General features: G+C 42.6%; 1 protein-coding gene across 6 annotated transcripts in view; it reads left to right on the forward strand.

Moving 5' to 3' along the window:
* The first annotated feature begins 481 nt into the window (after nucleotides 1–481).
* mical3a (microtubule associated monooxygenase, calponin and LIM domain containing 3a) overlaps nucleotides 482–24,397 on the forward strand; it is a 56,572-nt gene continuing 32,656 nt past the window's right edge. For 5 of the 6 annotated variants that reach the window (XM_029523264.1, XM_029523265.1, XM_029523266.1 and 2 more), the window contains exons 1-17: nucleotides 482–647; nucleotides 14,879–15,284; nucleotides 15,980–16,187; nucleotides 16,321–16,437; nucleotides 16,559–16,660; nucleotides 17,348–17,503; nucleotides 17,966–18,066; nucleotides 19,913–20,170; nucleotides 20,265–20,380; nucleotides 20,725–20,851; nucleotides 21,408–21,501; nucleotides 21,631–21,660; nucleotides 22,203–22,350; nucleotides 23,380–23,576; nucleotides 23,761–23,879; nucleotides 23,965–24,030; nucleotides 24,179–24,349. In XM_029523264.1, coding sequence (XP_029379124.1) covers nucleotides 15,006–15,284; nucleotides 15,980–16,187; nucleotides 16,321–16,437; nucleotides 16,559–16,660; nucleotides 17,348–17,503; nucleotides 17,966–18,066; nucleotides 19,913–20,170; nucleotides 20,265–20,380; nucleotides 20,725–20,851; nucleotides 21,408–21,501; nucleotides 21,631–21,660; nucleotides 22,203–22,350; nucleotides 23,380–23,576; nucleotides 23,761–23,879; nucleotides 23,965–24,030; nucleotides 24,179–24,349 — 2,289 coding nt within the window. In that variant the 5' untranslated portion in view covers nucleotides 482–647; nucleotides 14,879–15,005. The remainder of the gene's footprint in view (nucleotides 648–14,878; nucleotides 15,285–15,979; nucleotides 16,188–16,320; nucleotides 16,438–16,558; nucleotides 16,661–17,347; nucleotides 17,504–17,965; nucleotides 18,067–19,912; nucleotides 20,171–20,264; nucleotides 20,381–20,724; nucleotides 20,852–21,407; nucleotides 21,502–21,630; nucleotides 21,661–22,202; nucleotides 22,351–23,379; nucleotides 23,577–23,760; nucleotides 23,880–23,964; nucleotides 24,031–24,178; nucleotides 24,350–24,397) is intronic. The other variant, XM_029523263.1, reaches the window with a different exon arrangement.

Here is a 24,397-nt window from a genome sequence, read left to right on the forward strand (position 1 = left end):
ACAAGGTGTATCGGAATCCTTCTCTGTAAAAAGAGAATTTAAAAATATCTCTGCAGTTTGAAGGCCGTGAAGAAATCCCGCCTGCCTCCCCCTGTTGTGTAAACCTGTCTAATGTTTCTGACACCACGTGAAGGCAACGGCATTGCTGCGTCACGTTGGAAAAGACCAATCGGATTAAACTGAACTAAAAGGCGCAGGCCCCCTCAAAGTAGTAGCGGGGGCGTCCCACCTAACTTTGTTAAAGAAAGTCAAATGCATACTAAGGTTAGAGAATTTTATCCGGTTTATATGTCAATTTTTTCAATTTTCTCCTACGTTTTGGTGTAAATTGTGGTGAAATTAATTGGTTGATAGCGTTTCGGTGTCTTGTTGTTATCGCTGGCTCTGCCGCCCACCCCCCTTCTTGCGGTGGTAATGGTTTGGACCAATCCCTCTCTGTCAGTTTCAAGTGTCTCCTTTTCCTCCGCCGTGTTTCTCCGCTCCGGCCTGAACGGGCGCTCTCCGGTCGACTCTCCCAGCTCCCCCCTCCCCCCTCTCTCTTTCCCCCCCCATCTCTGTGGATTTACCGGGGAAAATCTGCGTCCGCTGACGGACATGGACTCAACCCGGGGACGTGCGAGCGGATTATAAACACGCTGGATTGAAAGGTGAGACGAACACGTGTGATCGCTTGACAAAAAAAAAAAACAAAAAAAAAACACGGCGGGTTTGGGAATGTGGCGGTCTGCTGCCTCTGTGATGGAGTTACTGACCATTTTTAACGGCCTGTAAATCTCCCCGCTTCGTTACGCACGGCACATGCACGTTAGTGTAATGGTGCATCAGTGCTGATCAGCGCTGATCAGCCCTGCTGCAGATCGGATGGGATAGTTGGCGGAATGTGTTGCACGGCTGATAATATTCACTCCTGATCAATCACACTGGGATGTCCTGATCCTGAGGACAAACGCCTTCACTGGAAAGGGCACCTTGGCATCTATTTGTCATCTCCCTTAACGACTGACAACGTGCCTTTGTGTTTGTTTGTTTGTTTTACAGTAACATATGCAATGCAGCAGAAAATTAAATGATCGTGATTTGACCATCAAGGTTGAATGCCTTATCTGTGTGTGGGCCATTTGTGCGACCCCACATTACACACACGTACATTTAGTGTGTGTAATCACGTCATCACATCATAAGCTGTTCCAAATGTTATAGGTTGAAAAAGTGCAACAGGTTTCTCTATCCTTTAGGACATTCCCCCATCCGAGTTCTGTATTGAATTCATCTCTTCATTGACATCGGATCAGATTTTAATTCGGTTACTTGACCAAGTCAGATATTGAATTATGCTCATGTTTGATGCATGGAAGCAGGTACTCCGTCACAGTGTTTTTATGTAAAGAGGCCACTCTTATTTCTCCCCAAATCAACACATGCATAGCAGACATGTGACTACTCAAACCCTCCTCCTGACCCCTTTCTGGTGTGTGCCTTTATTTGACGCTCCTGTTGTTGGTCTTGTTGGCTGGTTGTGCACTGACCTCAACAATAACAACAAAACAATATTCCACCAGCTGACCCAGATGGGGCCATACGTCAACACGCAGCAACAAGAGTCAGTCTGTGGCTAAATGGAGCAGTAAGGTCTTGACCCGACAGGCGTTTTCCCTGGACAAAGACTCTTATGCTGTCTCAGTTGAGTGATTTGACATTCGTTGTATTGATTAATCCTGGCGTTTGGTCGCACTTTATCCACCTCCTTTGTTCGTAAAAGCATCAGAAATGGCCAGACTTTGGACAGTTTCTCTGAGGTCACAGGGTCTTGCAGGGCAGGCAGACATTAATTGGGATGTACAGCTTCCATTAAGATGCGTATGCTACCCAACTCAGTCTTCCTCTCCAGAGATCAGGATGTGAAGGAAAGCGAGAAGGAGGAGGAATTTTGTCTTGGAGTCCGACTCAGCACGGTTCAGAGCTGAGGAAGACTGCAGTCTGACATAATTGAGGAGCTGGGTCAACCTTTAGTCTGCAGCATCCTCTGCAACGTTTGTCAGCGCAGCTGCAGCGGCAGTTTTATGTCAGTTCTGTTTTTCAGTTTCCAGGATCTCATCTCCCTTTTTAATAATCATACAGTTGACAACGTCTCTCAGCACCAGTTGGCATAAACAAAGGAATATATGAATCACTTGTCCCAGTAGAACGTTATTTTCATACAGTTGCATAGGGCCGAGGAATATAATGAAATATACCCTGATGTAGTAGAGATGTTTTCTAGGGATTAGTCAGTTGTAAACAATGTTGTAATCAGTGATAAAATCCGATTTATGGTTATGTTGGATTACAAGGACTTTAGTATTAAATTCAGTGAATTGCACAGAAATAAACAGCTCCATCCCAGTTTGCGATTTAAATGTTGAACTGCATCACGTTGCGATTACATAAAAAAAGTTCAAAGTTCATCATCTTGTGAAATTTGGTATTCTGCTTTGATGTGTTTATAATGAAGATAATTTTTATTTTTATATTAGTCAGTGTTCAGTCCACGCCCTTATGTTTGGCAGCAGTTATGTCACAAAGGCAAAGGTAACTCAGGCAGTCTCCTAAAACTGCTCCGCAGAAAATAAATGAGTCAGATGTGATGCTGGAACATGTTTTGTCAAAATATATAGATACAGAGGAAGTGGGTCAGGCTGAGTCACTGTGACCTCTCACTGACTGTCACTTAGAGGGAGTGAATACCTGCCTGGTTCTGGCCCTCCATGACCCTTCAGAGTACCATGGCTTTGGAAGCAGAGCTGGATGAAAGGACAGTAGGAAGGAAACTCCTGAAAGCAGCTTCTGTTGTACTGTGCACAGATGGATGCATCCCAGCAGCAAAAACCTTGAATCATCCAAACGTTGTTGGCTCTGCTGATGTCTAACCGCCACACATCGTAGGACTGGTCTAGTCTGCAACACACCCTTAAAAGGAGACATGTCAGTAACTAGATTCACTTTGATAACTGTTGGACGGGTTTGATTTTGCAGCAGGGGTCCTCTGTACAGTAAATAGTATATTGAAATACTCTTTCAGCTGTGTCCTTTAAGGAATAAGGCCATGATGATTAGTGTTTTCCTGCTTGAGTCAGACATTGTAAAAGAAAACAACCCGGTACAAACCATTAACATGCCAATAAGGTTATCTAAATTCTCTGAAGTACAAACCAAAGCCCTGTTACAAGACAACTCACTTCTCTTTTCCTAAGATTGTGACGTTCCACATATGAGATTTTTGATGGAATGGGTTTACCACCATTCCTAACTAGTCATAAAGTTTTCGACTTTATGAACGAGGAATAACGCAGATCAGATTTTAAGGATCCAACAACAATCCAACACCTGGTGGAAGTTGTTTCTGTGTCTTTAAACGTCTGACCCCAGCCCATTTGCTTTACTGATTTCTCACAGTTCCAGATTAAGGACTTGCTTCTTGCTGGCTGTTTTTTGTACTTTGCAGGTCAGAAGTAGGTCAGTATGACAAATGCATTCCTGAGACCAAGCCAACAAGACTGTTTACATTTTGCCAGCATGCTGACCCTTGAAACTATAGAATGGCTACGCAATTTTAGTTTTTATTTTTCTGCGTGTGTGATGGATGTGACCGGTTATAAAGGACTAAATGTAGTTAACACAGAGGTGGGGTAGTTTTATTGAGTTCAGCAAACTTTAAGTTGGAAAGGAAAACATGCAACGCAAGGTGACTCAAAAACTGCATTCTGTATAATCTAAAATAACTGAACTTCTACTGAATTGTTTTCCAGATAACTGGAGGCTAATGTTCCTGCTAAATTGTCACATTGTGTTTTTATGGTGTTAAATGGTGTTTGTTTCATGTGACCTTTAAGCTTTATATAGCTAGTTGTTTAATTAATCATAATCATCAACTAGTTATGTCTTTTCCAAGCACTTCTTGTAGAGCTTTTCAGTCCTTTCCGTAGCTTTTTGTTGGGTTTTATGCCCTAATAGCTGCCATTCAAAAAACTATACAGTACCTTCTCTGTGCAAAACAGCAGACGAGCAAAGCGGCACAGAGGGATGTTACCAAGCAAAGGGCCGGTGTCACCTGATACTCATGCTCTAACCAGTCAGGTCTTATTCTGACGCGGCTTTATTTTCTGAAAACTACATAATGGCTTCACCTTTTCATATAGCAGGCCTTAGAAGCGAACAGCTGCTCAGCCTATAGCTGTCAGAGCTCTTTCAACTGTTCCGCCCTCTGGAGACCACATCATATTTCACATTCACTCTCTGCTTGTGCGTGGATGAGCCTTGGACTTGTTATCTGCCTCCCTGGACAAGCAATGGATTCTTCTCTGGCAGGCCTGATGGAGAAAGAGGTGCACTAAATGTACTTTCCCAGAAGAATGATGGGAACAGTCATACAAGGGCCTCGTCTCTCCTGGTCTTTTTAATTTTAGTTGTTTGTGGGACCTGTGAATCACAGCCACACATATGCTCAGCGGTGTTCATACAAATGGGCGTCAATTTTATAATAAGTGAGAACATGACAAACACAAGGTTGATCTTATCACTGTAATGTTAGTGTGAATGTTAATGGGGGACGTTGTGTTTGAGGCCATATGTGTTTAGGACAGATGGTTATCTTATGCCCACTCCTGGGATGCTGAAGTAAGCCTCTCCACAGCAGAGGTGAAAAGAGCCACCCCTTCAATGGATAAGTAGCTTCTTAAGAGTTCACCACTCTGAGATAATTCTATTTGTTTTTCAGAGAATAAGAAGGATGTCAGTCCGCTCTTTCTGCATTCACTGCAGGTCTGTGCTGAGGGCACCTTTAGCTTAGCTTAGCATAAAGACTGGAGGCAAAGGGAAACAGCTAGCCAGAGTTCAAACCCAAACCTTCCACTTTCTCTTCTGCAGATTTATTTTCACATTGTATCCTGTGGGTTCATTTTCTGCATAACTAATAGAATGCAAAAACATCTGCTCAGTGGTTTTGTGCAGGTCCTTCAGCTATAGCACAGTAGGTAAACACGTGTGTTGGTTTTGGCCTCTGCGCAAACACCGTGTTTATCTTCGAAATGTCAAGCAGGCATAACTTCCCAAAAAGTCATTTTTACTCATGTTTAATTACGAAATCTTATTTTAAAGTTGTATTTACAATCCTTGGGTAATCTTTTCGAGGAGGGCTGAACTTGTGCCGATTTAAGCACATTTACTGGGTTATCATTTCAGCATCATTTCACATAATAAAGGTGATACATAGATTGGATGACGTGTTTGGCTTGGCAGCTGCAAATCCTTGAATATTTGATGAGGGGAAAGAAAGAGTCTTTGTTTCATGAAGCCCCACTCATCATCATTAACTTTGTTGCACAGAATTTCCCAGAATCTTTTATTGCATTAGGATTTTTGTCTTCTCGTTGTCAAGGTCAATTGTAAGTCCTTTCCTGTCTATTTACACTACACCTCCTTTCCAGTTATTCCATCTCCCCATTGCTCTCTCATTCCTGTTTATTTTCTGAGACATGACTTACAGCCAAGCACTTCAAGTTTTCATCTGGTCTTTAAGTGTAATACGTGCAGCACCTGCCAAACGCTTGCATCTTGTTATATGTAGCAGAGATTAAAGTGTAATTGTGGAGGACTCTGTTTTTATGCCTCTCTCTGTAAATCAATCAGCGCACTTCCTGGCTATGTGTGGGTGTTCACTTACCTTCCTACTGGATGAGCCTGCAGCTCTGCGCCGCTCACACCGGAAAGCTGACCTTCCTCTGGACCTGGTTGTGCTAAAGCCTTTAGTGGAACTGGCAAGAGGGAGATGAAATGATTGAGCAATGTTTGGCTGAAAAGAAATCCTTGCTTGCATATTCTCACGCTACTGTCTGTTTGATTTGCACGTGTGAGCAATCTAGGTATTATTTCACTTGGGGGGGTTGACTTGATGATGGGGAAAGAAACTTGTTTTCTTGGGTTGTCATAAATGAAAATATAGCTTAAGTCAAAATACAAAATGGAAATTACCATCTGAAGTAAAAGCAAATGGCATTATCAGTGATTAAGCCTCATGCCAGAGAGGGTCAGTCCTGACCCATCTGACATTTGTATACCTGCGCTCCATAGTCCTCAGTTTACAGGCATCCTATTAAATGTCCCGAGCTTCACTTTAGTAGATTGCTGTCCAGTGTGACTGGGTTCACAGGGCTGTTAGTTTGCTGCAGCTGCTTCTCTGCACTCAGTCGGCTTGTCACAGGGCCAAATTGAGGATGTTTGAGCCTTGGAGAAAAGTCAAGACATCCACAGGCTGGGTTAAGAGGAGCTGGTCAGCTTGTTGGCCTCAGGACTGGTGGCTCACTCTGCTGATTCCTCTCATCTCACACTGCATGCATATACAGATTAGAGAAATCAAGTGTGGATGTGGCAGGATTATGACGTATGCTGTCTCCGTGTCTTGGATGCATGTCCCATCAGCCTTGATCTATCATATATGGGATTTATCATAATTTTTTCAATTGATGTAGAGATCTGGGTAAATCTGGCAAGAATAACTCAGAAAATGTTCAACATTAAAGGGCCTTGTCTAGTTGGCAGTTTAACACCTGGGACAGGTGGTTCTGTTTGCCTCAGTGAAATTCTTTCCTTTGCTGTCATGGATGCATCAGAATCTGGCAGAATATTTTGTGTTCTTTCTGTTGTTTCTCTCAAAAATATGATTTTCAAATATAAGAGAATGCTCCCATTATTATAAGAACTATTCATATTATCACGACCCCATTTCCACCTGTTCACTTTAGTCAGTTCTCACATGAAATCAGACAATGCCCATATAAGTTAGTGTCTTATTCATTCTTTGCTAATTTCCAGCATAGCTGTAGCAGTCAGTTTGGAAAACTGACTATTTCTGAGCCTTGTGAAATTTAAACATTAGCTTTGTATTTAATTTTGGTGAGTCAGTAGTGCTAAAACAGTGAACAGAGATTCCCATGGCCTGCTGGAATAAAAAGCATTCTGCGGTTTAGCCCGGGTGTTAAATCTGTGATGTTGTAATGAGGCCTAGAAGGTTAGTTTTTATGTCTTGGCCCAGCTGTTTATCTTCCTGTCCATCATCCCTCAAGTAAGAACACGCAGCAAGACAAAGGAATCGATTCGAGATGTTTTATTTTTTGGTTTTGCAATAATAGAACCTCTTTGACTGACGTTGTAGATATTGTTGGATGTATTGTAGGCATGATTAGGCCTTGCCCTAAGATATTTAGTTTTCCATTAGAGTTCTCCTGTTACATGAAACCCAGGAACAAAGACTATCCCAAACACTACCCCAGCATCTCAATATTTTAGTGGTTGTAGGATTTTGGTCTCTCTGGACCATCCGAACATGTTCCTGTTACTTGAAAGAGGTCATTCGAACAGGTCTTGATACATCCTCTCCTTCCCTCTGCCATGCCTCCATTCCTCAGCGGTCATAAGTAATCCTTGGAGACTAGTCTGTGTTGACTGTATTTGCCTACTGGTCTCGGATTACACTTCCCAGTTCCCTGGCTCTGAGTATAAGTGTAACCAAATACACGCTTCCATTTCATGACACAATCTGGTGTGAAATATGCTAATGATCAGCACAGTTAGCCAAATTGTAACACCCATAAAATTTTAATGAGGAGGGCTATTCATAGCACATAGCTGAGCTTTGCAATACTTGCTGCATTTTTTTTTCTCCATTCCTTTTGTGGTTCGCTGTGTTTATGTCTGCATAGCTGCGGTGCCTGCTCTACTCTCGTTATGAAAGGCACGAAAGTGGGAGATGTGGCATTCAAGTTGGGATTTCAGAGATTTCCCAAATCAAATACCTGCTGCAAGTACTGGCAAGCAGCTCAAGTCAACTATGTTTGACACCCATAAGCATGCTGTCTGGGCACAGGCTCAGATTCCCCTGGAGTTGTTACCAACACAAATTCATAAAAAAGGCCCTTTGTAATCAGCATGTAGTAGATTTAGAATTCATTTTTTCACTGGCTGTGCCATTTCACACGTTGAAGCCAATCCATTTGAAGTCCCTCGTCATGGTTGAAGTAGATCGTTTATGGGTCAGTAGATGTAGAAATGAAATGGGGTTCAGATTTAGTTAATCTCTGATTCCTTTTTTATTATTATTTTATTTGGTCAGAATTTGCAATTACCTTTGCTGCAGCACTGAGAAATCGGAGCAATATTAATCTAGAGTAGAACCTCAGATCTTCAATCCCTTCTGCCTTTTAGATTACATAATTCTAAATGGTCAAGTGGTGGTTGATTTAGCTGCTCTAAATCTGATTCAACTCCAGCAGCGGCTCTTACTACAGCATAATAAATCACATATTGTCCAAATGAACTATTGCTTTCCCAAGTGTAGTGAATATTTCCAACATGAATAAAACAATACTCCAAACAAGGATCGTTTACTGAAAACATCTTTATGGTGGTCAAAATTTATGGCCTGTGGTGAGGTTGGCAACGACAGAGCATATGTTACAGTTCACATCTCAGCTCTAGTCCCAGGACACCACAGAAGTGAGAAATATGACTGGAAACTTGATGTTTTTCCATGATGAGTATTAATGTGTCCACCTGTTTAGTGCTAAAAAGAGGACAACATGGAATTTTTAAGTTTATTGGCTCTGAGGCTGATGCTGCTACTGGATTTGGTGAAGATGTGGATCAGTTTTGGGGAGTTGAAATGAAGAGCTGAGCTCAGCAGAGTGGCCTGACTGTCAGAGGCAGAGACATTGCCAGATGGTTTGGTGTCAACAGCTGCCAGAAGCAAGTTGAGCTTCAGTCAAGAAGTGTTTGTGTACGCGGTGAGCTCTGAGGCTTTGTCTGTTAATGTGAATGGACACACAACTGTCTCCGCTCCTGTGTATATGAATAGAATCTGAGAGCTGAGTGGGCATATCTAGACAATAACAAACAGAGTAACACAGCTTTTCATCTGCTTTGTTGACTTGAACTTCATGTGTGTTGCCATTACATTTGACGTGCAGCGGCAATCTGGTATTACTACCATTTTAGGAGATTATATTTTTAGGGAAGCACAAACATGCTTTCTGCACTGGTGTTTATAGTCTATTCTTCATAACACCTCTCATGTCACCCCATGACAGCTGTGCCACCAGACTTACCTGTGATGAGTTAAATCTGAAGCTTATGTGCACAGGGAAGACACACACACTCAACACCTTTTTGTTGAGGAAATTCCAGTTGGATGCATCCGGGTGCCTACAAAATGAATGCGGCACTTTTGTATTACTGAATGTACTCCAAACAAAAGAACACCTCTTTCTTACTTTTGATGAAGAAATTCATGCAATTCATGCAAACAGATCAAGACAACAATGATTTATCATCTCTGCTGCTCTGTAGCCCTCACTACTCATGCCCTTGTCAAGGGAAGCTGGAAATTAAAGGTCAGTCATGTGTCACATTACTGCAACAACACACTGACTGTAGTACCGTGTAATAAAGGTTGTGTGTGGCTGTAAGCAGACGTCTGGAGTGCCACTGTGACGCTCTAACTAGATACCAATGAAAAGATGGTTATGGTGATGATTACCTGTTGACAGAATGATGAATGTGTTGGTTGTTGAAAGAGTCAAGTATGGTCATCAAAGAGAACAGACTAACTCCAGCACAATGACAGAGCCAGTGCAACAACTGAAGGGAGCCAGAAAATAATTAAAGGAAGTGCAAATGAGTAGGTACACTGGAAAGGATTAGAAGGATTTACGTTCTCTTGAATCGAGGTTTGATATAAAGCTTTTTGGAGTTGAAGATAATATGCATTTATTGATTATTATCAGGAACAGCACGCCGGCGTAGTTGTTAACGCTGTTGTCTCACAACAAGAATATAGTGGGTTTGGTTCCCGGGCTGGGGCCTTGCTGAGCCGAGTGTGCATGTTCTCCCTGCGTCTGCGTGGGTCTCCTCCGGATACTGCAGTTTCCTCCCACCGTCCAAAGACATCGTGTTTGTGTTAATTGGTGACTCTAAATTGTCTGTAGATCTGACTGTGAGTTGTTGTGTATCTCTGTCTGTGTGTTGGCCCTGTGATGGCCTGATGACCTGTCCAGGGTGTACCCCGCCCTCACCCAATGGCCCCAGCACCCCCTGCAATCCAGAAACAGATAAGTGTTTGAAGATGAATGAATGATTGTTATAATTACCATGCACCCAAATATTCTTATTGATTTATGATAAAATTGTATAAAATGCACATCAGGATTTCCCAGTGCTTCAGGCTACATCGTATTATTACGCTTTTTATGTCCAAGAAAAAAGGTCAAACCAAAGGACATAAAGTTTACAACAATAGAAAATACGGAAAAAGTGGACATGGTCACAAATAAGTTTGAGCCAAGAAATAGTTGGCATTTTTTCCAGTACTAGCCTGAAAAAATTGCTGTTCATCAATAGCTAAACTGACTAATCCTTTAAGCATAACAGATGAAGATTGAAATGGTATAATTCACCCCAATCCTCTTGATTACTTCACTATTTTCTTGTAACCCTCACCAAGAAAGCTAATAGCTGTATTAGCATCAAACAAAACCACCACCCCCCCTCCCTCTTAAATGTTTTTTTAAAAGCTTTACAGCGTTTCCTCCAGGATTTTTTTCAGCAGCAGGTCAGGCTCTCCGGGGGGCCGAGGTGGAGGAAACAAATGACACTTGACTGCAGATTTAACTTTTCCCCTTACAACAACTACAACCTCTACATCTCAACTTTGCGAATATGTATTTAACTTGTAAAATCTCTGAGTTATCTTAAGTTATCTTAAGCTAGTCTACCTTTTCTCTGGTAAGTTGCTGCTCTATTTTCCAGGACGACACTCTTCTGACTCTCTGACCTGCTGCCTGACATGATGTCACTTTCGAGGCCGTACTCTCGCGAGTAATTAACTTCGTATTAACTCCAATAGGTGGTGTATTTGCGACAATAAAAAAAAAATAAATAAATAAATTTGAAGTGGGGGCTCGCCACTCCTAAATGAATGTAAAGAGTGCTTTAAAAACTAGCCCAAAGTTGTAGCATGTCTTAATTTACATTTTTCTAATTGCTGAACTAAATATTGTGCACACGATGGACTACAAGCAATAGGAGATAAAATATAATGACTCTTGTCAGTGAGATGCATTTGGAAGCCACAGGCAACTGCTGCATTGGTCTGTAATTAGCATTATAGTCATAATGTAATGCAGCCATCTGCAGTGACAGGCAAAAAGAGTCCAAGTGGGCTGCTAACGTTATCATTAACTGTACAGAACAAAGACAGAGTGGAAGTTGTTGTGAAGCACAAAGGAAAAAATGAGCGGGGGCATAAAATAGTCAAAATTGACTGTTATTGCTGTGGGATTGTAGAAAAGGTGAAGTGGGTGTGGTGAAGTATAGGTTTGACTGAATATTTTGCCGGCCCGTCATTGTGAAGATTTCCTTGGCTCAGGCAGAAAGCTCACATTGCGCCCTACACTCCCTCCTACTCTGCACCAACTCTGCTGATGGATGAGAGGAGGAGATGGGTCGGGAGTTATTAGCTTTCATCTCCAGCATTGTCATCTGAGCATCACTCATCTCTGACCTGCAGACTGGCAGAGCACAAAATGCTATTTAAGGACACATGCGTAGAGGATTGCAGTCGATCCAGTCACTAACATTTATTCTATTCCAACCAGCAGAAAAATGCCATGTTCTTTGTTATACTGACAGAGAAAATGAAACTTATTATTGGTTATTCTTGGTGGGGTTTTTTTTTTGTTTGTTTGTTTTTTTAAGTCTGTGGCTTTGATCAAGGAATGCAAATAAAATTGAATACAGGCAAAATAAACAAAAAGATTAACGTGGCAACCTGGACTGCTTCTGCAAACCACCTCAGGTTACAGAACAGTCATTTATCCAGTTTGTGAATTATTACTCCTGGCTGTGACACTGTTTACAATGCACTTAAACACTGTTGTCAAATGTGTAGCCTAGTGGCCTAATCTCTGGCTCTATTTTTAGCTTAGATGATGATGTAATACAACCATCAGAAAGCAGTGGCGTGTGTGCGTGTGCGTACTCTGGTAGGGGTTAGAAGGGGTTGTGTGTGCAAAGGCTCACATGCATGTGTGTAATTCTGGTGTGAATGTGAATGAATTCCTTGCTTATCCAGATGTCAGAAAATGTTTTAGTGTGTGACGAGCCTGTTTTTGATGTTTGTTTGTTTTTGTTTTTTTTTTTTTTTTTTTTTTGTCTTTCCTGTCACCATCCTCTGCCCATCAGAAACACATGCTGCAATCGCTCCTGTTGAGTTGGCATTGGCATTCATATTATAGGCATGTTTTTAGTGTTGTCATGAAATTGGCCGAGGGGCAAGTATGTCGCAGCAGGGCCGGCCTGAGTTGCACCATGTTTGGACAGATCACACAGCGATGTACTGTGACTCAGCATGCCCGTGAGGAGTTGGACCCCCAGTGACTTCAAAGACCCCAAAACGTGCTGAATGTTTACTGCTGGCTCTCTCAGAAGTGTGTCATAAAAGGATCATTTCATCTCCCATTTTTGGGCCTTGATGTATGTTCATAACCCGGATGCCTTTACAGTCGTATAAAAATACCACCGAGGGGATCACTTTAGTCCCAGTGGTGGGCTCAGAGGGAAACATAGGAAGTGATTCAGCTTAGCTCTTGCAAGAAAGATTCAATTACACTATTAACTGAATTATTTACCCCCTGAGACCATCTTCTGAAGTTCCTGTTCTTTTTAAGTCTGGTTCATGAGGCTCTGAGCGAGGAGTGGGTTGAACTGGTTTCTTCTTCTCTGCCGCCAGAATCCTGATGAAGTGTGACCCTGCTGCAGGATTTTTGGCATTGTTAAGTGTGCAGTTTATAAGCTGCTCATTTGTGGTTTGTAGGTGCATTTGAAGGCTGCATGGGTCACGATGCCATGTGCCAAAAAATGGCAAACAAACCAGTTTGTGTAGTTGGTAACCTTGAAATTGTCCTCTGTGTTTGCTCAGTGTGTGCTGCTTCAGCCCCCACCAGTTGCTAGACACAAAAGGAAATGTAAGCCTGACTGCACATCAATTTGCTCTGCTCAGCAATCAAACCCAGCATCTCCAGTCTTTGTGGAGATAAATCGTTATTGGACACCTGAAACCTGTTTTTGTTTGAGTGACATACACATTTGTCTTTACTGATTCTGATCATATCACCATTACTATTATTATTATTATTATTATTATTATTATTATTATTAAGTGAAATAAAAATAATTTATTGAGTTGTTGATAATGAATATTGGCTGATTGTTGTCTCCACTCAGTCAATCAGAATTTTTTTTTTTTTTTAAGTTGTGGTCATCTTAGCTGTTCTTTCTGAGGCAAAGGTTAGAGTTAAGTTCACGGAGGAAATGATGTGGCTGATATGTGAAGGCTTGTGTTAGAAAAGGGTCCTTTCTGTCTGTGCTGGCACTGCAGCCTTCAGCCCCAATCCTGCCTGACTGAGGCAGAGCCAAAGCCAGGGCCCTGCTGTTTTCTCTGCAGAGAGCAGTTGGCAGGGTGTGAAAGGGAGGCCAGCTGACCTCTGTACCTGCCTCGGTTTCATCATGCGTTGCCTCTGGGCCTGGGACTACATTGGTTTTCATGAACTAGCTCAGTTCTTCTGCAACTGAGTCCTGAAAAATTCCTTACAAAAAACAGGCCATGTCCCGAAGAAAGGTTTATATTCTGATCAGTAATGCCATTTTGTTTTTTAATCATTGAGATGTGGGGAAACATGAAATGACACCTCAAAAGATCCCTGAATTCTTCATTTCTTATTGTGTTTCCTTACTGATGCCAGTTTCCTGTGACTCTTCCTTCTACATGATAAATGTCGAAGTTACATAAATCATGCTGTTTGCTGAGCCACTGTGAAATTCTAACAAGTGGCTAATTTCTCCTTGTTGCCCTGGGAGACAATGCAAATCAGAACCAACGCTCAAATGAAATGTGTTGGATGGCAAATACACTTGATCAAATAAGTGTTCTTTTCATCAGTTTGAGGTTGACACAGCCTCTTTTGCCACCGTGCTTTGAGACATTTCTCTCACCTTCATACTCACACTGATGTCGGGTAAGACAGATTTTGTAGTGCTTGTGCTGCTAAATAGATAATTTTGGAGTTCAAGGAAGACAAATTCCAGTCATGTCAGCTGAGCCACAGACGCTAAAGAACATGAGAGATCTTAACCCCTGAGGGTTAAAAAGCAGAAAACATTAAGTTCAAACTGCCACAAGTCACAGCAGGTAGAAGAACAGCAGAAGTCAACTCTGGCTCAGTATTTATACATGAGGCTGTAAACAACCAGAGGAGGCTTTTGTTGACCATCTTACTTATAGCACATTATTTTCCTGAATGAATAGGATTGCGTCACCTGTGGTAGTGGGCTTTTTTGGGTGCTGTTTTGGATGAACTGGCTGTTTCCTGCGTCTGGAGTCTGTTTGAAGTGATTCTGTGCCACACAGACATGCCTATGCACATGTGCCCCATGTGTTTCCTGTTTGACTTTGTCTGGGTTCAGTGCCCTTCCTGTGTCCGGCAGCCTCATTCCTAGAAAAGATAAGAGGTTGTTTAAGGTCAGCTTCCTGCGGAGGAACAACGGCAAGAAACTTAGATGGCCTGGTCTTTCTTGATTGCTTGTCTGACCAGCTGTTATACATAGAGAGATTTACAACCCATTTCATTAAGAGAGGGACAAAACATTTTCCAAAGTTAATTGTACTTTGTTGCATTGGGCAGATATCCTTTTGCAGCCTGTGCTGATGTTTTTTACAGGACTGCAAATTACAAGCAGAATGTGGAGTTATCGTTAAGGATTCAATCAGTTTTGTTTTTCTCCCCTTCACTGACAGAATGAAGATGCCTGAGGCCTGAGTTAAATCTCTCCACCTGAGAGAGCGTGTTCCAGGGCTGGGGCAGGACCCAGAGACCCCTGCCTTGGGGGTGAAGGGCCCTCACAGCCCGGTGTGTGTCTGGACCATGGGGGATGGAAGCACTGCTGCAACTGGAGGAGATGGGGTGAACCGGTCCCATGTCCTGTTCGACAACTTCGTCCAGGCGACCACGTGTAAGGGCACGCTCAAGGCCTTCCAGGAGCTGTGTGACCACCTGGAAGTCAAGCCCACCGAGCACAAGGTCTTCTATCACAAGCTCAAGTCCAAACTGAACTACTGGAAGGCCAAGGCACTCTGGGCCAAGTTAGACAAGAGGGCCAGCCATAAGGAGTACAAGAAGGGTCGAGCCTGTGCCAACTCAAAGGTGAGTCTGCATCAACATAAGCTGTACTGTAACAACTGTGCAATTCCATTGAGGGCATTTTTGTTTTTTTGCTGACATCGTCCTGGAATGAGCTAAAATTTCATCCTGTTCACACCTGTTAATAAAATGTGATCAGTTTCCAGATCCATTATCTGAATAATTGTGTTTGCGTTAACACCTGATATTTTTGGATCAGTTCTTTTAATCCCCATTGAAATCAGATCACACGTGTAATCTGAGGCGGTAGACAATCAGATATGGGTGTCAAAGATTGCATTACTCCTAAGGAAGCTTCTTGGTCCGTTGACATCCTGGGCACCACATATTCACATACAGTATATGACTTCCATGCATTTGAGCTTACCTGAATAAGTTGCAAGGGTGCAGATTGCATTTGAACGTCAGGTTCAAACAGGGAGGAATCCCATAAATGGGATGTCCATCCAGCCAGATGGATAAATTTTTCCCTAATGTTGGTTTCCCTGTTTACATTGTTGACAAAAAGAAAATGTTAGAGTGGAAATAGTTGGATTGGATGTGTACCTTTCACACTTTTTCTTTTTTTTTTTTTAAGTGGGATGTGAAGTGCCGAGGTGCCGTCTGAATCGGTGGGACAGCACCTCTGGTCTGACCTGGTTTTCTGTGTGTGCGGCTCTTTCAGCTCATATTTATAGCATGTCTCCCTATGTCTGTAGTGTTTGATCATTGGTGCGGGGCCATGTGGCTTACGGACAGCCATCGAGCTCGCTTTCCTCGGGGCCAAAGTGGTGCTGCTGGAGAAGAGAGATGCATTCTCCAGAAACAATGTGCTGCACCTCTGGCCCTTCACTATCCAGGATCTCAGGGGCCTCGGGGCCAAGAAGTTCTATGGGAAGTTTTGTGCTGGTGCTATCGATCACATCAGTGAGTGAATATGACATATTTTACTCTCTTCGTCTTCAATACTTTAATTGTAAGTGCCTTTAGAAGACGTGTTTTGTGGTTGTGGAGCTCCTACCTTTCCTCAGTTTTCTTATTCACTGGCTTTGTATTGCAGGTATTCGTCAGCTTCAGCTAATGCTGCTCAAAGTAGCTCTCCTCTTGGGTATTGAGATCCATGTCAATGTAGAATTCAAGGGTCTTATTGAACCCCCGGAAGATCAAGAGACTGAAAGTAAGTGAGTCAAGCTGCTGCCGAGCCAGCACAAGAAATATGAATAGTCGCTATCTGTCAGGGGCTCTCAACCTGGATCTGTTAATGCATTTCTGTCGGATTACGCATTGTATTTTCTCAGGGATTGGCTGGAGGGCTGAGGTCCATCCCAGGACACACCCTGCCAGCGAGCTGGAGTTTGATGTCATCATTGGAGCAGATGGAAGGAGAAACACACTACCAGGCAAGTCTTGATGCACACACTGGTAGAAATGAATCAATGATGTTTTTCCTGGACTAAACAAACAAAAGCACAAGGACCACTGTTTGTTTGTTTCTTCACGTGGAGCTCACTCATCATGACTATGACCTCACTCGTGTACAGCTGTGGTCGGGTGCCTGACCTCACTCCATTCCTCACTTATGAATGAGGGTTTGTGCACATCTACGTGTGTGCGAGTGCATTTGTGTCTGGCTGTTACATTTAGTTTCAGAGTGTTTGCTCTTCTACCAGAGCAGAATAGGAATTGTTGAACTGGCTGTCTGTTTCATTGATGAGTTTTAGGGCCTCACACATAGCTCCACTGGCAGACTGAACCCCTGTGGACCAGAGTACCATGACCCCGCTCTGTACTACTGACTACTGCATCACAGACGGGAAGCAGCAGGCTCCCTCTGCGATAAGCATGAACTGCATTCACACAGCATGAAAAGCTAGCAAGTTGTTTTTTGATACAGAACATCTGGTTGCATTTATGATGCACATCAACAAGTCTGGGCGTGCTGTAAAAGCAAATATGAGTTGGCACTTTTCACTAGTTTGATTTGAAAGTTGCGTCTCTTTTTTGGAAGCTTTTTGAATGACATGTTTGCACAGATTCCTGACCTTCATGTCACATGCCGTCTCCTTATTCCTCCCTGTAATCTCCAGGATTTCGGCGTAAAGAGTTTCGCGGAAAGCTTGCCATCGCCATCACCGCTAACTTCATCAACAGGAACACGACTGCAGAGGCGAAGGTCGAGGAGATCAGCGGCGTGGCCTTCATCTTCAACCAGAAGTTCTTTCAAGACCTCAGAGAGGCAACAGGTCTGCCACAGCTCCACTCTGATAAATGTCTTGTGTTTACAGGGATTTTAGGCTTTTTTTTAAAGTTACGGTCTGATATGAACACCTTAAGATGCAGCATTAGACATAACATTTCACATTTTTGATGTCTATTTTTTTTTATTATTATTAAAACTACTTTTCACAAGTTTTTGAGTACACTTGATGCCACATGATTGAGGTTAATGGACAAATGATCTGCCTTTTGATCAACGTTCTGAATTTGTCAGCTCATCCAGTTGCAATGATTTTCATTAGGTTTGATGCCAAGTTTGTCCACAGATTATTGCTGACATGACAATGTCCTGGGGGCTTTTGTTATGTGAGCTGAGTCATGTAAATGCTGCGCTTGTCCTCTAATGGCGACATGACAGCCAGCTACGGCAATAAGGAAGGGGATTGTCCTTGGTATGTAACAATACTTCTTTCTGTTGGTCTTTTTAGGTATTGACCTGGAAAACATTGTCTACTACAAGGATGACACGCACTACTTTGTGATGACTGCCAAAAAACAGAGCCTACTGGAGAAAGGAGTCATTCTCCATGTGAGTGATCAAAGCCCAGAACTCAGCATGGTGTGTGTGTGTGTTTGTTTGTGTTTCTATATGTGTGTGTGTGTGTGTGTGTGTGTGTGTGTGTGTGTGTGTGTTGGGGAGACAATTGTTGAGTCTCATCCTGTCTCTCCGCAGTAGACATAAAAGCTATATGCATGCACAGACCCACAAGTCTGACTGTCTCTTTTTTGTCTTGGTCTCTTTCATTCTTTCAGTCTTTTATTCTCCCTCTGTTTCTGCCCAGTATCGGCCTAATGACCCAACCTAGCCAACAGTGTTGAGGAACACACTGCCAACTCAAGCAGCCTTACTGTGTGTTTGTGCCCTCACTTCGCAGGGCAGTTTCCTTTCCCTGGCTGCTTTCCACAGGAAACTGGAAAGACCGTTTTACATTTCGGTCTTTATGTCCTAGTATTACTGAAGGTGTGCCGTGTGGGAGCCTTTTAATTTTAAATGGCATTGAAATGTCTTTTAGATTAGTGTACTGTTATTTTTTTAACAGCCAAACACATCATTTTAGCTAATTTAACTGTTTTACATGGGTGCAGCTGCTGAATATTTTTGCTGGCCGTATGCATGCGTGTGCAAGTCTGTTTGTTTTCATGGTGAGCTGATGACTTTCATGAGGTTTGGTTCTGAGGGGGATTTGCAGTCAGCAGCACATGTTAAGGAAAAGGCACAATGGACAGACAGCTCACCATAGATCCTTTTAAAGCAATGAGCACTACTCAGTATTCTCGTGTATGAGGAAAGGTGGGATTTTTGGAATAGGATGGGTTAGTCCACACAGTGCGAGGAAAAAAAAACAACCCTCCATTCATATTTGCACTCCCTTCTCAGGCTGCTGCTTGATGATGGAAGAATGTGCATCTCTATGAAAACATTTGAAAGCATGCATTGATCTGATGATACATGTTGGAGAGAGTTGTGAACAGCACACATTGTTCCTCAGAAAGGGCCTGGGCCTCCTTGTTGCACTGTCAAGTTACAGAAGCAGACACCTTGAATTCCCAACATTTTCTACGTGTTTAGTGATTTTGTTATTATTGTCTTTCATTCCTCTCCTGACATTTCTCATGCTACATTTTCAATGTCACTTGCTCATATGGCATGGAATACAATATTTTAATGTCTCTGACAAGCAGCCAGGCTTAGCTTTGTTTTTTTATTAGAATGTCCAGTTCAAATTAATGTTCATCACAATACAAATCACACCAATTTAGTTTTGCTCCCTAGATATTTATGTGGTGCACCTGCCCTATGTCTGATTTCATAAAAAGTAAAATTTTCCTCTCTTTCTCTTCTTGTGTAAATTTGTGCTAATTTTACATGTGATCATCTGCCATGAGTCTGTGTTGGAGTGCGTGAAATCCACCTTAAAAACACTCACAGTGACCAAATAAAAAAAATTATATTGCACGTATTTGCTGCAGTCATAGATTTATCCAAGTGGAATAATCTTGTAAAAAATACACCTCTCTTGAGATCTGGGTTTTGTGTGCTCTTACATCATATGACAACAGCAACACTAAGAATTGTCTTAAGGTATTTTACTCTTCACTTGGCTTAACTGAACCTTGTTTTAATATTATTTTGTTAGTTAAGAAACTGACTGCAAACAACATTTTTCCCATCTTCTTTTCGTTTTTCATTCACACTCCTTCATGATTTATTGCTTGGCCTTAAGTTATCTCCCACAGCTGCAACCAAATCTCTTTCCCATGCTGAGTGAGCCCCTCTAACAACTGCTGATTTTTCATTTGTCTGAACATCTCTGCATCAGTTTCAGTCTAGATGACTGTTGTGAAATCGTGTCAATCTTTTCTCTCTTCTGTAGGACTATGCAGACACAGAATTGCTGCTATCCAGAGCTAACGTGGACCAGGCGGCCCTGCTCTCTTACGCCCGTGAAGCTGCAGATTTCTCCACCAGCCACCAGCTGCCGACACTGGACTTTGCCATCAACCACTATGGCCAGCCCGATGTTGCCATGTTCGACTTCACCTGCATGTACGCCTCTGAGAATGCTGCCATGGTGCGGCAACGTAATGGCCACAAGCTGCTGGTGGCACTTGTGGGAGATAGTCTGTTAGAGGTGAGAGATGATAAGAAGAGACTACGATTAGCTGTTATGGTCAAGTTTGCGGCCATATTTGGTTGTTTAATTTGGTGTTCGCTGTTCTCTGCAGCCGTTCTGGCCCATGGGCACTGGCATTGCTCGTGGTTTCCTGGCAGCGATGGACTCAGGCTGGATGGTAAAGAGCTGGGCTCAGGGAAAAACCCCTTTGGAGGTGCTGGCTGAGAGGTAAGTGTGTGGAAACACTGATGCATGCACGCCAAACTCTGCATTCTCTTCCTTTATTCACATTCAAATACACATCCACGTGCACGCACATATGTTCCCTCTCTTCAAACACACCCTTTTATCTCTAAGTGCTCTACTAGGAAATGTGCCTGTATGTGATTTCAGCTATCAGTCCCACCTCTCCTGGTACTAATGGGATAAGAGGTTCTCATAAGACCTGAATGGAATGTGACTTCTCTGTTTGGCACTAACTCTGTGCTGTTTGTTTGGAGTGTAACTGTGACTAAGTTATTACCAGAGTACATTTACATTTCTTTTAAAACCGTATTTCCTCTGTTATTCAGGGAGAGTATATACCGCCTGCTGCCCCAGACCACGCCAGAAAACGTCAGTAAGAACTTCAGCCAGTACAGTGTGGATCCCACCACCCGTTACCCCAACATAAGCCTTAACTTCCTCAAACCCAGTCAGGTGAGAAGTGCAGCCAACTATTTCAAACGTCTTCACCTCTATTGTTGCTTCACTATACTTGCAGATTTATAGTACCATTTAAAAGTTAAAGATACAGCAGTCATATGGAGTAAGATAGCTATCAAAAAAATGTGTGCATGATATAAATCATTTGTATTTGTAATGCAAAATTCTGCTATCATGTATATGAGTCTTTTTGTTGTTGTATATTGTTTTTATGCGAGTATGGGGGGGGTTCCTGTCTAGTCTCTGTGGGTGTCCCGTCTCTGGTCCCTGGGGGGTCCAGTCTCTGTGGAGGTCCGGTCTTTGGGGGATCTGCTCTGGTCTCTGTGGGGGTCCCATCTCTGATCTCTAATCTCATGCACACATTTTTTTTGAAAGCTATCTTACTCCATACAATTGTTTTATAAACAGGGAAACCTGAACATATCTGGTTTTTTTGTTTGTTTGTTTGTTTGTTTTTAATTAACGAATTTGTGCTTGTAAATTTTGATGGGCACGTCACTGACTTTGGTTTGATCATGCAGTACAGATATAGTAACTGTATATGTTGCAGGTGCGGCACCTCGTCGACACAGGAGAGACGCGGGAGATGCGCATAGAAATAGAGAATGTTATCAATACATCGACGCCTAAGTTGGCCAGGAATGGTTTGTATCTCTTGTGTTTTATATTAGTGTTAAAAGCCACTTTTAACACTTTATGTGCTTATTGATCAGTAGAGGATTTTGCTGCAATTACTCTTGCTGAAATGTAACAATGAACTATTTTCACTCTAGAAAATTGCCTGCTTCACAAGCAGTTGGAAGGTAACACAAAGTCTGAGTGCATGGTGTTGCTTTTCAAAATTCCTAATAGTTTTTAACAGTTTTGAAGTTGACCTGTTATGTATTCATGAATAATATGAAATAAACCCTGGAATGATGGAACTTGGATGGACTAATTGCAGCCTATGAAAATTCCTTTGCTTGCATTATTTTTTGACATTGATATTCTCCCTAGTTATAGTCAACATTTATTTTCCCCTCCAGCTGTTTAGGTTTCCTGTGAATTCCGCATCTTCGTCTAACATCTCATTTGCATTCATTTACATCAGAAAAATTATGTTTTACATGGTTCATAATACTTCCTCTCTGGCTGGTTGAAACTCGTACTAACAAGGATGATGAGGCCATGGATATCCAAAACGTATAATCGTTTGCCTAGCCTGGCCAGACCAAGGCCATGAGGTTGCCCAGCAAGAGATATGTAGTGTTTTCCAGAGACAGTTTTCTTTTCTTGACATGTTTAATACAATTCTGTTTAACCTCCTGCCTCAAACATCAAGACTTTCATTTTTTCTATTTTCTAGAATCTGTTGCTCGATCAAGTAAACTGCTCAACTGGTGCCAGAGACAAACGGAGGGATACAGGAATGTTAATGTAACGGACCTCACTATGTCTTGGAAGAGTGGTCTGGCCCTGTGTGCTCTAATTCATCGGTACAGACCGGATCTCATGTGAGTGTCATGAAAACAGATTTTTCTAAACATACAAAATACAGTTCACAAATTAATCTGAACTTTTTTGTTTTGCAAACACTATCAGTGAAACACAATGTGGTTACAGTGAAAGGGTTAAAACAGTTCCAACGTCTGGAGAGGCTGGCCTGTTGTGTTTATGGGACTGTGTTTGGTTGCAAATGATGTTTATTGTCTGGTTTTGGACAGTACATCACTATAAATGAGGTGACAGCTTCCAGTCACACTGGCCTCTTGGGCTCATTCCACGGAGCCCTCCTCATAACCTTCCCTTCTCTGCACACACACACACACTTTGCGCTCATGTGCTCCATAAACAACACAGTCTCCATCTCCATTGCCTAATGTAGTTTGTTGCCCTCTGGGGGCATTGTGGCAATTAACATTATAAGCTGTTAGTGCCCGTGTTCTGTCTGACCTTTACCAAGAGGTATAGCCGTTGTGTTCTGCGGCCTTTCATAGGGCAGATAATGGGTGGAGGGGAAGGAGGGTAATGAGCTGAGGTATCTTGGGAAAACCGCATTGATGTGCATGCATGTACAAGACGGATGATTAGGAGGAGTGAGTGCGGGGCCCACTCTATTCCTGATGTGATATGCACTGCCAAGGCTTTTAAACAGACTGAATGTGCAGTTGAAATGTATGGATGAGCCAGCTTAATGATATTTTCAGCTGCAGCGCAACAACATTTACGCTAATGTTTTTCACAACATGTACAGTAGGCCCCAGTATAGAAATGCATCTTTATTAGTGCCAATAATGCACCCTCACTTTCCATTATCAATCCATACATGTTGAAAACCTGCTAAGCTCTCCTGCTTATAAATAACCTCTTTGAAGTGCATTTAGGCCATATTTAATGGGGCAACACAGACTAGGATGATTGGACAGGAACCCTTCTGTTAATAATGGGCTTTCTTTTTGTCCCATATGTTTAAGTTTAATTTGCCATCATGTCCCATCTGATTCAAACATTTCATCTTTCTCCCATGTTTCTCCTGCCCTCAGTGACTTTGACTCTCTGGACGAGCGTGATCAGGAGAAGAACAACCAGTTGGGTTTTGACGTGGCAGAGAAGGAATTTGGCATCTCACCCTGCATGACTGGCAAGGAGATGTCTTCTGTGGTGGAGCCAGACAAGCTCTCTATGGTCATGTATCTCAGCCAGTTCTATGAAATGTTTAAGGACACAGTGCCACCCGGAGGTGAGAGTGAGTAACACAACAGGACTGTTTGTCCTGTAATCTGGTGTTGGGAGGCGTCTGTAATTACAGAAGTGTTGTCCTTGGCAGATGCTGTGGAAACATAATTACCTGTAATTCTGAGAGGATTCTGTTCCTTTGACTTGCTGATACACTATCATTTTCTTTTCTGTCTGTTTCTCTTCAGATAACCACAATTTGAGTCCTGAGGAGAAGGCGGCGCTGATAGCCAGCACCAAGTCTCCCATCTCGTTCCTGAGCAAACTCGGCCAGAGTATAGCCATATCCAGGAAACGGAATCCAAAGGTTAGTTTCTCAAGAAATGCCTGTTTCACTGAAAACACAGTTTCACAGATTTTTCCTGGACCTAAAATAACTGTCATGTCATCAGCAGGACAAAAAAGAGAAGGATGTAGATGGTTTGGGGAAGAGAAGGAAAACCAGCCAGTCTGAAGATGTGAGTAGTTTTGACAGCACAGCGTCTCAGATGTTGAGCTTGGATGGTTGATCAGTGTAGCCAACAAGAACAGACTAATTAATCCCACTAGACTGGCGGCAGCAGGTTAAAGAAAACAAAAATTCTGCTTTGCCTTTTTTTCCCGCAGGAAGAGGTATTCAGGACTGGCCGAGACGACAGGCCATCTGTTATCCTATCCGACAGGAAAATGGACTCCGCTGCTGTGGGTAACCACAACAAAGTCAAGGTCATGGCCACCCAACTACTGGCCAAGTTTGAGGAGAATGCCCCTGCCCAGCCTACAGGCCTGAAAAGACAGGTATGGAGGAGTTGCCTGGTTTATTTTGTGCTAATACAGCTGACGGTT

This window comes from Echeneis naucrates, chromosome 16, assembly GCF_900963305.1.
Source record: "Echeneis naucrates chromosome 16, fEcheNa1.1, whole genome shotgun sequence".
Taxonomy (NCBI): domain Eukaryota; kingdom Metazoa; phylum Chordata; class Actinopteri; order Carangiformes; family Echeneidae; genus Echeneis; species Echeneis naucrates.